General features: G+C 37.6%; 2 protein-coding genes across 3 annotated transcripts in view; one reads left to right on the top strand and one right to left on the bottom strand.

Annotated features, from left to right (window-relative positions):
- LOC131325700 (probable glutathione peroxidase 2) overlaps positions 1-12,781 on the bottom strand; it is an 88,607-nt gene that overhangs the window by 62,852 nt on the left and 12,974 nt on the right. Inside the window, exon 6 of one of the 2 annotated variants that reach the window (XM_058358104.1) lies at positions 344-364. The exons of the other annotated variant lie outside the window; for it this stretch is intronic. Coding sequence (XP_058214087.1) covers positions 359-364 — 6 coding nt within the window. The 3' untranslated portion in view covers positions 344-358. Of the gene's footprint in view, positions 1-343; positions 365-12,781 lie in introns of those variants that run through there. 2 annotated transcript variants of the gene reach the window in all.
- On the top strand, positions 3,177-10,688 carry LOC131325677 (polyol transporter 5-like). Its single transcript, XM_058358068.1, has 4 exons — positions 3,177-3,470; positions 5,297-5,659; positions 8,741-9,190; positions 9,955-10,688. Exons 1-4 carry the CDS (start codon positions 3,446-3,448, stop codon positions 10,608-10,610), a joined length of 1,494 nt encoding a protein of 497 aa, XP_058214051.1. The 5' UTR covers positions 3,177-3,445; the 3' UTR covers positions 10,611-10,688.

Genomic DNA, 12,781 nt, shown 5'->3' with positions numbered 1-12,781 from the left:
TATAATTACGTGATTAGGTGCTAAGTTATATTATGATGGAGTTAAGCATAAGCATATTTACGACAACAAATATTTATATAAATATATATATGCATCTTTAAATGTATAAATAATTTTATCCAAGTTTTAAAAATTAGGATCGTTACACTAGAAGAGTCTGACTTGAGAGCACGGAAGCGAAGTTCTGACGTAGATTTGCCACCGACATTGGAGGTTCCTACAACTTAGCTTATACACACACTTGCATGGACCATTCATGATCCATTCATGTGAGTGTGTAAGTGTCCATGTAAATTGCATGTCCCTAGCAAGATTGATAAACAAAATAGCTAAATATACAGAGAGACAAGTATATGGCTCAAACCTCAATTTCAAGGGGTGATGTAGTTGGAGCCACATAATCCTTCTTACAGCCAATACTTGCCCAAAGGACGTTTCCCAATTGTCAATTGAAGGCCCCCACAAAAAAAGATGCCAATTGTCTTGGCCCCGTTCCCAAAATGGAAATAAATAAAAAAATACAATTTCTATAAATATGGATCTTATTTGATAGATCTCATTGAGATCTTTAATACGGTGCAAAAAAAATTAAAAAATTATTTTTTATTTACATTATTTTTGAGTTTGAAAATGTGAAATAAGTATTTATTTTTTAAAAAGATATTTTGAAATGGGGCCTGTTAAAAAGGATAATTAAGTTCTTTTGTCCTACTCTTGGAAAACTTGACTCATATCACTGTATCGTTTCAATTTTATGGGATGTCCTTGAAGGAATGGCTCTTATACTTCTTTCTATTATCTACCTCATTTTATATTGGACAAATACATAAATTCTGTGTGAAATTAACTAAAGAAAAAAAAAAAGCTACTCCAAAAAATTTGGATTTTTTGGGATGAAGAAAAAATAAGCCAAAATATCTGTCTTTTTGATTTATTTTTTTTGTCTTTATTTAAAAAATTATAAGTTTGGATCAAAATTTTTTACTCTTCCAATTTCTCTTGAGGAGATGAATCAATAATTCATAAAAAAAATTTGAATAAAGAAAAAAAATAAAAATAAAAGCCGTAAAGTACTAGTACGTACTTTGCGATTGAGAGACCTGTCTTACTCAAGTTCATTTCTTACCAACTGGTCTGAAATTCCCAACCTCCAGCCAACCGAAAAGGATATTTTCTTTATCCGTAAATCCATACACGAGAAAAGAAAAAAAAAACTCCTGAATTTTCACATCCAAACTTCCCAAAATGCATATACGTAAGACAGTTCCCCATGTCATGTTTATCATGTCATGTTTATCATGGACTGGGGCTGTTGTCCCTTGGGGACAGCAACAGCAACGCTTAAATTTACTGTTTAAAAATATTTTGAACGGTCCAAATTTAAAATAATTTTTTCAAGAAAGATTCTTTTAAAATCTACACCATTAATTATCGAGATGGACGGTGAGATTGAGCGCTTATGAATTCTGCTATCCCTTACCCCAAATCCGTTTAATTATGCTTTCTCATCCACAATGGGTGTACTAATTAGTGTGTTTAATAGTGTGCGTTACGACTTAGCAAACAAAAATGTATTTTTTGTGCCACAATGCTTATATTAGTTTGTGTGCTAGAGTGTGTTAAATCTTGTAGTGTGCTAACATGTATACCAAGTTTGACAACTATGCTAGCAAACAATAACTGGATTACCATAAAATATAAATGTCTATTACTTTTATTATACATTTGTGGGATCCATTTTTTATCCTAACACATATTTTAACACACAAATTTACTAAACTCATCGTAGATGTTCTAACACATTCCTATGTTAACAATATCTAACACACACTTGTGGGACCCATTTTTATCCTAATACACATTTTAACACATAAATATACTAAACTCCAATGCAGATGCTTTAGTGTTTGTTTATTTGGGGATAATTCCAGAAAAACTAGGAACAAATTAACGCTGACCATCGGGTTGATTGGAAAACAGAACCTGTTTTTTTTTTTTTTTTTTTGGGAAAAAATTAGTCACACAAACCCAATAACATCCCATGTAGATAACGCCAAGGGTTGGTCTAGTAATAAGGTCTATGGATTGAGATTTGCTCTCTTATAAGATTCCAGGTTTGAAACATGTTAGATGTTATCAACTTTTTTAGAGTCAGCACATACATGAATTTGTTATGCTTTAATTAGGAATCCCGCAAGTGGGTGGTGAATTTATATCCCGAAATTATTTGAGATGCGCATAAATTGATTCAGATATTCATGAAAAAACAAAATATAAAAAATTGATCTTATGTACATAGTCAGTGGGGGTTGTTGGAAACAAAGCCAGAGACGAAACTAGTAAGGAGCATATGGGGGCCAAGGCCCCAGCGTAGTTTCGGGGTTTTTTTTTTTTTTTTTTTTGAATTTCATTATTAATATTAGTTCTTTTTTTTTGTTTATTAAGAGCACGTAAATATTGTGTTTGGTATTGAGTGTTATTTAAATGCTTTAAGAATGTTTTCGTTTTGGATTTCAAAACTCAACTTACCTCACTTCGGATTTCAAAACTCAACTTACCTCACTTCACCCCTCTGCACACGGTTTTTCAAAAGTTTTTCCTTCAATTATTAATTTTATTTCTTTTTCTATCTAATCCGTTACCCAAAATACTTCTCTCAAAATCCAAAGCAAACAAACTATAAAGATTTTAGAACCTTCAAATTTCAAAATGTTATTCATATTTCAGCTCCCGTGTCTACAAAATCCTGGCTCTGTCCCCTTTCTATGGTTAGTAGCACACGTATGTTTACCAGCTGTCACCAAAAACAAATAATTTATCACTATGATTAGGAAGACTCCATAATTAACGACACAGACCGATATATATTAGTATTTAACAATATACTCCAATATTTAGAATTCGGGGGATTTGAACATACAATTTCAAAGAGAACAAACACTTATTTTACTCTTTCGTGTTCGCTCGGCCAAACCCCTCTCCAAGGCTAATTCAAGTTAAAGATGGTCCTCTTTCTGAAAATTGATACTACCAGTAAACACTAGTAGAGTCCAATATTTGACCTTTCCAGGACATAGCTGGTCTGTAATCATCAGTCATCACCACCATCTGATGATGAGGTAAGGCCAAGCCTTTTTCAGTATGTATTTTGTCACAGCCCTCCACAACACATTTTTTATATCCATAGGATCATCAAACACCTTCGAATCATCTACCTCCATGCTCTTGTCCCTTTGAACCTCCAGTACCCATAACATATTAACATACACCTCTCTCTCTCTCTCTCTCTCTCTCTCTCTAAACGATGGCGGACGGGAAGCCTCAAGCCAATATTAGGATTCCCGTTTCCGGCCAGAAGAATAGTATTACAACGATTCCGGCTTTCGATTCCCCGAAAAAACCGAAATGGAACAAGTAAGCCTTCGCTTGTGCCATTTTGGCCTCCATGGCTTCCATCTTACTTGGTTATGGTATGTTTTACTATCTTCCAAACCACACCTCTCTCATCTGCATGTGTTTCTGTTCTCATAATCATTTTTCTCTCTTTTCTATTATATGCGTTTCTGTTTCGAGAACCAGCTTTTCGAAAATAAAGGAGTTCTCCGAATAGAACTCATTTTGCAATAAAACTGAAACTGTTTCTATATTACTAGAAAATCACTTCCCTAATATCCCCTTTGGAAAGGGTTACAGTTTTTTGGTGAAATCCCTCATTTCGATTGAACATTTTGGCAAGAAAAATATCAAAAAAAAAAAAAAAGTTAATTTGATTGGCCCTTCTCTTCTCACCGGCCCAATCTTCCAAAAATATGGTAAGAAAGGGCTCTGTTCCCCTTTCTTTATCTCTTCTTTTTTCACCACCCAAATGAGCTGCAAGAAATAGGAATAATTTGAGCAAACAAGAAAAATATTGAAGTTTCTGAAACAAGTTTGACAGGAATTTTGGAAAGTTATTTATTTTGGAGGAATGCTACGCACATAACTCTCGACAACAAACAAATTTGAAAGGAATTTTTGAGAAGTAATTTATTTTGTGAGAAACGACCGGGAATTATGTATGCAAAATGAATTCATGGAAAAAGAGAGGAGATTATTACGCATGAGTAGTATTTGTGTTTTCAAAACGATTTTCTATAGAAAGTGTTGGCATACGAATTCTAAATCTGCAACCGAACAGGAAAACTTCCAGAAAATGGCCTGAGCTCATGACCTCCGGTCCCTCAGGATCCAGTCCGGTTTAGTTTCGAGCTTTTACGGTTCATTACGAACTCATATGGCAAACGATGTCTAATCTGAAGTGATTAGGGGTGTACACGGTCCGGATTGGTCCGGTTCTCTAGAAAATCAGTAATCGGACCATTTTAAACAGTTCTAAAAAATTGGGAACCAGAACTTAACCAATATATGCATGGAACCTAACCAGAACCAAACTGCAAGACCGGTCCAATTTTGGTTTGGCTCTGATTCTATCCAATAAGCATCCAAATACTTATTCACAAAATGTGAACTTATAAAATTAAAGAAATATAAAGATAATCTGCTAGAATAGGAAATGAAGAAAGAAAATAAAAGCTTTCATAATAAATGAGATTTCATCTCTAAATAAATTAAGTTTAGCAAGGAAAAGATTAACCTACCAAATTCAAATACATATTTAATTACACACACATATGTATTTCTTTATTTATCTTAGTTTTAAATGGTCCAGTTCTGTTCTAACCACATTTCATTAATTGAGAATCAGTAACTGAACCAAAATTAATAGTTCTTATTTTTTTGGAACCATAACCTGATCGCAGAACAGGACCAAATAGGATGGTTCTGTCAGGATCAGACCGGTTTTACGATTCGGGCGATTTTCTTGAACACCCCTAGAAGTGATTATGTTGTGTTCTCGTTGCTTCTTAAAAAGAATTTTTCAAAAGATTCCCCCTATTTCCAATCATTTCTCTCTCTATCTCTCTCCACTTATTACCTCTACTATTTTTTCAAAAAAAAAATTAAATTCGAATCCAAACACAACATTATGTTTTAGTCAGATTTAACAAGCTCCGATTATCTTTCTGCCCCGGACCGACAAGAATTGAAAAAAAGCTCAATGGATTCTTTGTTCTTTTTGTCTAAATTCCATAACCAAGGCTCCTTTCCGATTTACTTTTCTTTTCTAATTTTTTTTTTAATTTTCAAACTCAAAATATAATGAAAATAAAAAAAATAAAAATTTTACACTGTATAAAAGACATAAATTGCATCTATTAAACAAGATCTAACGAATATTAATATTTCAACGGTGCAGATATAGGGGTGATGAGTGGGGCCGGCCTCTTCATCCAAAAGGACCTGAAAATTAGCGACACCAAGCTGGAAGTCCTGATGGGGATCCTGAACGTCTACTCCCTGATCGGCTCCTTCGCCGCCGGCCGCACCTCCGACTGGATCGGCCGCCGCTACACAATCGTGCTCGCCTCCGTGCTCTTCTTCGTCGGAGCACTCCTCATGGGCTTCGCTCTCAACTACGCCTTCCTCATGGTCGGCCGGTTCGTCGCCGGCGTCGGAGTCGGTTACGCCGCCATGATCGCCCCCGTCTACACGGCCGAAGTCTCCCCCGCTTCGTCTCGCGGATTTCTTACCTCGTTTCCTGAAGTATTCATTAACGCCGGTATTGTTCCAAATATTTGTTTTCGTGTTTTTCATAATTTTTGTTCCACTAATTAAATTAAATTAAGTATTTAGCTGAAAAAAAGAGGAGGAAAATATTTTAAAAGTAATACATTCTGCATCAAAGAGGTGAAATTGTTTTCTTTCTTTTTTTGCCGTGAGTTGTTTTTTGTTTTTGTTTTCGGTGCCCTATGGTCCCCCGTTTCCTTAGGAAATCAAAGTTACCGTAACTTTACTCATTTTAGCGATTTTTGCACATGGTGTAAGTATATGGCAAATTTTTCAGTATCGGGTGGGTACCACGAGTTCGGCTTCTCTCCAATCCACAGGAAATAGAGGATACTCCGATTTCAATTCAATGGTCAAGATTATCCTAATAACTCAAGCCTACGGGCACCCAATTAGTCTCTCTAAATATTTCTCAATTACATAAGCGTCTTCCCTTCTCATTTTTTTTGAACGGCAAAAAAAATTCATTAATCTTCGAAATTTACAAAAAATTCTTTTTTTTTGAACGGCATCTTCTCTCCCTGTTAAACGAAAAACTTTTTTTATATAGCTCATGAAGATTTTTTTTGACTGATATCATATAGCTCATGAGGATTTTTTTACTAATTATATATCAATAATTTTTTCTTCTAGCATCGTTTTTTTCGTTGATATTATATTATTTTGTAACTCATGAGTTTTTTTTTTTTTTACCGATACTAGTATATTTTCACGTGTGTTTCGCACTATGTTGTGTGTTCATTGATGTAGTTGTTCTTGTGTGTAAGAAAATTGAAATTAAGATTCAGTTATGAAGATTAGAAAGAAATCGTAAAATTGAGTAATTAAACATAAGATAATTTTTCCAGAAAAAATATTTTAGAAAAAATGCAAAAGGAGTTCTTTGATTAACCTTGTAAATCTGATAATTCTTTGAACTTGCACTTGTTATTAAAGTTTCGATATGAAATTTTACTAATGTTTGGAATTTGGTAAATTGGTGCTTGAGATGTGATAATTGGGGATATTTGGGGAGTAATTGGATGCCCGTAGAATACCATATGAGCTATGAAGCTGAAAATACTAGGGTAATCCTAACCATTGAATTGAAATTGGAGGATCTTTCGATTCCCTATCGATTGGAGAGGAGTCGGACTCCGGTACCACGTGTGTGGTGCCAGCTCAGCACATTTGGGTCATCCAAAAGTGTATTGACCGGCCCAAATTAAAATCCTCTCTCTTTCCCCTCTCACCTCATCACTCTCTCTCCAAATTCGAGTCATCCAAAACCGAAATGAACGGCCCGGATGTGCCAAGCGAGCGCCACATGGTACTCACCTGGCACTGAAAAATTTCTCCTTAAAAAAATTAATGCTTTGTTTGGATTGGAATTTGAATTTTTTTTTGAAAAATAGTAGGGGTAATAAGTGGAGAGAGATAGAGAGAGAAATGTTGAGAGTAGGAGGAATCTATGGGGAATTTTTTGAAAAATTCTTTTTAGATATTGTAAAACATTGGTTAGAAGGAATAAAAATGTGGCCTTATGTGCTGAGGTGGAATCTAAAAACAATTATGTATTTTTCATGAGCTAATCAAACATCGAAAAGTAAATTTTTAAAATTTATTTTTTGAAAAAAATATTTTATATTGTAAAACATTTACATCAAAAGAAATGAAGCCTGATGGTAATTTATTATGAAAGAATAAAACGAAAAATAAGTATTTAAAAAAAATAAAATCTTAACGGAAGGGGACCATATAGAGCAGTCCCGAAGAGGCGAAGACCTCCATGTAGTATTCCAAATCATTGTATCATCACGTGATAGTACTATGGATCACCGGATTCTATGAAAAGGTGTGGAGTTGGAGCACTGAATAATGAGACCACATTGTACACGTGCAAGAGTTGGCCCTATTTGGCGGCCTTTGCCTAAGTGCCTAACAATAATTTAAAATAGAGAAAATTTTAAAAGGAAAAAACTTATGAAATGAAGAGATTAAATTGTCGAATGAAATAATAGTATCAGTACTCAAAGTATACACTTTGTTTCTTCTTTCTCCCTTATCTTTCAATTTTGTCAATTTGATCCCTCTTGAATCTGAACCTAGACGGTCCTTAAAAGTTCCTACTGTACTGTGTTACCAAGAAATCACGTGTGTTCTATTTCTAATATCGTTAAATTGATTGTTGGTCGAGCCAATTTTGGCGTTCACTTTTTCATCCACTGTAGCAGTACTGCACTTTCTTGTTTTTGTTGGGAGGTTTTTTTGGCATCTTGCCATCTGGCTGTCTTTCTCCCGGGGCTTTGGTGGGCACATGATTTTCGAGGTCCGTGAATGTCAATTTCGTTAAGATGTTCGGCCCTTCGTTGTGATGCCTTCTTCCATTTCTTTCGCCGGCCAAAAATAATTATTTCGCCCTTAGCATGTTGACAACTCACTGAGGGCGTATGGATGGGCAGTGGGTTATCAACATGGTAAGGGCAAACTTGCACTTGCAATATAACAGAGTTCGATTCCCCCTGGAGACAAACCATGATTGAAGTGGGGGGTCATAGCGGTCGGTTGCTGTGCTAGTCTCCCCTGAGGTTTGGATTGCGCAATTGGGTTCAACAGTGGCTCGGCTGCAGAGTTGTTCCTCGGTTTACAAAAAAAAAATTGATTATGATTTTTTTGTAAAAAAGGAATAATGATAAGCTTTGCAAATGATTTTTCAAAAAATCAGCATTTTATATAAAATTGTATTTGGCCCGAAGAAAGCCAACCAAGACAAGGAAAAATGATCCTAAATGTGAGTTTACGCTTTAATTTTTTGTCTTCAGATAGACGGTAAAATACCACTTGTTTATACTTATAATACTCTTTAGATAACAAAGTTAATTAAGAAAAATTAATTGTCTTGAATGGTGGATATTTCTGATCAAAAAAAAAAAAAATGGTGGATATTTCTTTTAGACTAAAATACTGAAAATACCGTTAGCCAATAGCGTAAACTCACCCATGTTCGAGTAAACTTGTATTTTTCACCCATGTAGAGAAAATCTTTGCATTTTCCGTCCACTAATTCCTACTAATCTTATTTCCATTGTTTTAGGTATATTACTGGGCTACGTATCAAACTACGCCTTCTCCAAGCTCCCGCTCCACCTAGGCTGGCGCCTCATGCTCGGAGCCGGAGGGATCCCGTCGGTCTTCCTGGCCCTCGGAGTCCTAGCGATGCCCGAGTCGCCCCGGTGGCTCGTCCTCCAGGGTCGACTCGGGGACGCGAAGCGAGTCCTGGATAGAATGTCCGATTCCAAAGAGGAGGCTTTGCTCCGGCTGGCAGACATCAAAGAGGCGGCCGGGATCCCCGAGGAGTGCAACGACGACGTCGTCCAGATGCCGAAGCGCAGCCACGGAGAAGATGTTTGGAAGGAGTTGCTTCTCCACCCCACGCCCACCGTTAAGCATATTCTCATCGCCGGCATCGGGATTCACTTTTTTCAACAAACTTCTGGCATCGACGCTGTCGTTTTGTACAGCCCCAAAATTTTCAAGAAGGCAGGTATAGCAGAAAATAAAAATAATAAATTACATCAACTTGGTATATTACCACATGCATTGGCAATTATTGTTTCAAAATCCGAACTTAGGTCTTCTATATCTAATTAAAATAATTCATCTTTCTGCCCATGGAGTTTGTGTTTATATTTTATTGCTAGTTATGTTTGAGCTGGGGCCCGAAATTTTGGCTCAAAAAGAGGGGTCCCCGTTAGGAGTAATTATATATATTATTTGTTCAAAACAAAAAAAAATATAAGACGGGTTGGTTCGAATCCCGCCCATAACACTTCTTTTAAATTTTTATTTGTCCAAAAAAAAAAAAACAAGGCTGGTGCAAAATCTGTTGCTACCAAGTTTTGGACTTGTGCCAAAGAAAATACAAGGGAATATTTTGCATGAAATGTGGTGTAGATTTTTTAGATATCTAAATTATAATTATCTTTTATTATTGTATAATTGCGAAAAAATTTAAGGCCCCACTTAATGATTTGGCCTAGGACCTCCAAATACCTTAGGCCGGCCTTGGTTATGTTTTTTCTACTTTTTCGATTCTCTCTTTTAAAAAAACCGTATAATGGAGAAAAAAAGTTGAGCAAAGATTTAACACAAATAAATTCACGTTAGATTGCTCAAAAACAGTCTAAGATATAATTAATGTATAGTTTTTTTTTATAATTATTTTAAACATTTCAGATTTCTCTCATGAAGAATCAAATAATTGCAAAATTATTTCCCGTGTTTACTATTGGTGGCATCACTTGTCAGGTATAACGGACGAAGACATGTTGCTACTCTGCACGGTGGCTGTAGGAGTCGTCAAGACCATGTTCATTCTCGTGGCCACATTTTTACTGGATCGGGTTGGGCGAAGGCCGTTGCTTTTAACCAGCGTCGCCGGAATGATCCTGTCCCTCGCCAGTCTAGGGATTTTTCTAACAATCATAGACCAATCCACCAAGAAACTATACTGGGCCCTAGCTCTGGCCATCACCTCGGTGCTGGCTTACGTTGCGACCTTCTCCATCGGTATGGGGCCCATCACGTGTGTCTACAGCTCCGAGATCTTCCCCTTGAGGCTGCGGGCCCAGGGGATGAGCATGGGAGTGGCTATGAACCGCGTGATGAGCGGTATCATATCGATGACCTTCTTGTCCTTCTCGAAGGCGATTACCATCGGAGGGGCCTTCTTTTTCTTTATGGGAGTGGCTATGGTTGGATGGGTGTTCTTTTACATGCTGCTACCCGAAACGCAGGGGAAGACCCTCGAGGAAATGCAGGTCTTGTTTGGCACCTTCTTCGGGTGGAGGACGACGATGAGGGTGTTGGAGAAGAACAAGAGAGTTATTGGTACCGACGGTGAAGGCGATCAAGGTAACGTTAACGGTAACGGCCAAATTCAGATGGGGACTACTAAGAACTAAATGTTGCTGGTCTATTTATGTCCTTCAGTTGGATTGAAAGAAAATATATCTAGAGAGAGAAAAAAAAGAAAAAGAAAGGAAATGCCAGTGATGTTAGAGAGAGAAAGGAGAAAAAGAAAGATCAGACAAGTCATGTGTAATGTGGAGCTAGAAAAGGAAAAATAATATAGTGAAAAAGTGAATGAATGGACAAATATTTCTTATAGCTTTCTCCAAGTTTGATTTTGCAAGAGATTGTGTTGAGACTTGCGATTGGATTTTTTGGTCAGAAAGTCTACCCCACTTGATTTTACCGCTCCCTCCATGTGGGCACACGCCCCTGGAAATTTTATCTTTGCGTATAAAATCGGGTGCGCCCTTTTTGGAGAGTACCGGAAAACGTTACAATTCAGAGTCGCCACTCAGGTTTTGCGGTATGCACCTACGGAACCGAACTTGAAACGTTTGCTACGTTGTTTGATTTTGAAAAGGCGTAGATTGGACCGTCGTCACCTTCGATATCTGAGGTTCGGGAGCCAGGTTATGAGAGGGAAAGGGTTTTATGGCACCTCTCTCGCCCAATCAGGAGATCGGTCTCTACTCGTATTTTGTAAAATATTTGCATTTTTCTCTCATTGACCATTTTCAGTCAATTAGGACGGGAGAACAGTTAATGAGGAGATTAAAACTGTAACAAGTTGCATTATGTGACAATATGATATGGACGATTTATTGAAGTAATGAATAATAGATTGAGAACAAGCTCTTGTAAGCGTTTTAGACAAACTGGGAACTAGGGCTGCAAACGAGCCGAGCCGAGCCGAGTTTTAGAGTGTTCGAGCTCGGCTCGGCAAAAATTTAGTTGGCTCGAGCTCGGCTCGAGCTCGTGACGAGCTGCAGGGCTCGAGCTCGAGCTCGGCTCGATATGTATTTACGGAGCTCGAGCTCGGCTCGTTCGGCTCGTTTATGAAACAAATATATATAAATATATATATATATATATATATATATATATAAATAAATATAAATATGTAAAAAAAATATATATATAAATATATATATAAATATATTATATAATCGAGCTCGCGAGCCAATTCGAGCCGAGTTTCGACTAGCTCGAGCTCGGCTCGTTTATGAAACGAGCCCAGGATTCGAGCTCGAGCTCGGCTCGTTTTTGTCTTGAACCGAGCCAAGCCGAGCCGTTATCGAGCCGAGCTCCGAGCCGCTCGCGAGCGGCTCGGATCGTTTGCAGCCCTACTGGGAACACACCAATCCAAAATGATGCACGCAAGAAGAAGCTGTATGCATTGGCCAGGCCATTGCATACAGAGACGACTTGTGTACGTCACAGAACAACTGGCGTGCGCCGGTAAATCTAAGTTCAGAGCTCTTATATCTCAACCTTCTGGGCTCTGGAAGGATCATCGCACACCCAGGACAAACTTTGCAGTTACAGGCATCAGCAATGGATCTAAAAAGCGTGAAATGAAAGGAAAACCTCATAAACAGTGTGGGAAAAGCAAGAGAGACCAGGGCTTAGCCATCATGCAAGGGCCAGCCACTGGACCAGTCATAACTGCCGTACGTGCTTGACCGACCGGGTGAATTAAAACAAAGACGCGTCCCAAGCGTAAGACCCTCGACCGGTGTAGCACAATATCCGGAAGTACCGGAGTCGAACCACAGAGACAGACGGACGGTGTTTGACTCAAAAGTGTTGAATTCTAGTTTAACCTAGCTCTTAGGTAGCCACCCCTCGTTTAAACAGGTTGATTTACTAACTAACTTACCAAACTGAATTAATTAAAACGGGATTTAAAACGGAGAGTACAACCGTGGGAGCCCAGCGTCCGCAACTAGCCTAACTAATGTTTACTCGGGCCACAATTATTCAATTTGTTGATTTTAGAATAGGAAAAAGGATCCCTAACAAATGCGCACCACCTGTCACCAGTTTTCGTGCGCATTCGAATTTCGGCGATGCCTGGGTTTTGTTTGTTAGAAGAGTTTTCGTCTTCTAAAACTGCTTTAAAATTAAATTAATTCGAACCCGAGGTAAAAACATTAATTGAACTAGCCACAGGACGCCTTCGCCCCGTGGCTGCACTCTATGAATCTACTCACTCATAACTTTATTGAATGCAGCAATAATTTTAACCCTTGATCTAAACATGCTTCAATCAATTGAAATA

The sequence above is a fragment of the Rhododendron vialii genome, chromosome 5a (genome assembly GCF_030253575.1).
Source record: "Rhododendron vialii isolate Sample 1 chromosome 5a, ASM3025357v1".
Lineage (NCBI taxonomy): Eukaryota > Viridiplantae > Streptophyta > Magnoliopsida > Ericales > Ericaceae > Rhododendron > Rhododendron vialii.
The sequence above is the reverse complement of the archived record's forward strand: the minus strand, read 5'-3'. Positions and strand labels throughout refer to the sequence as shown.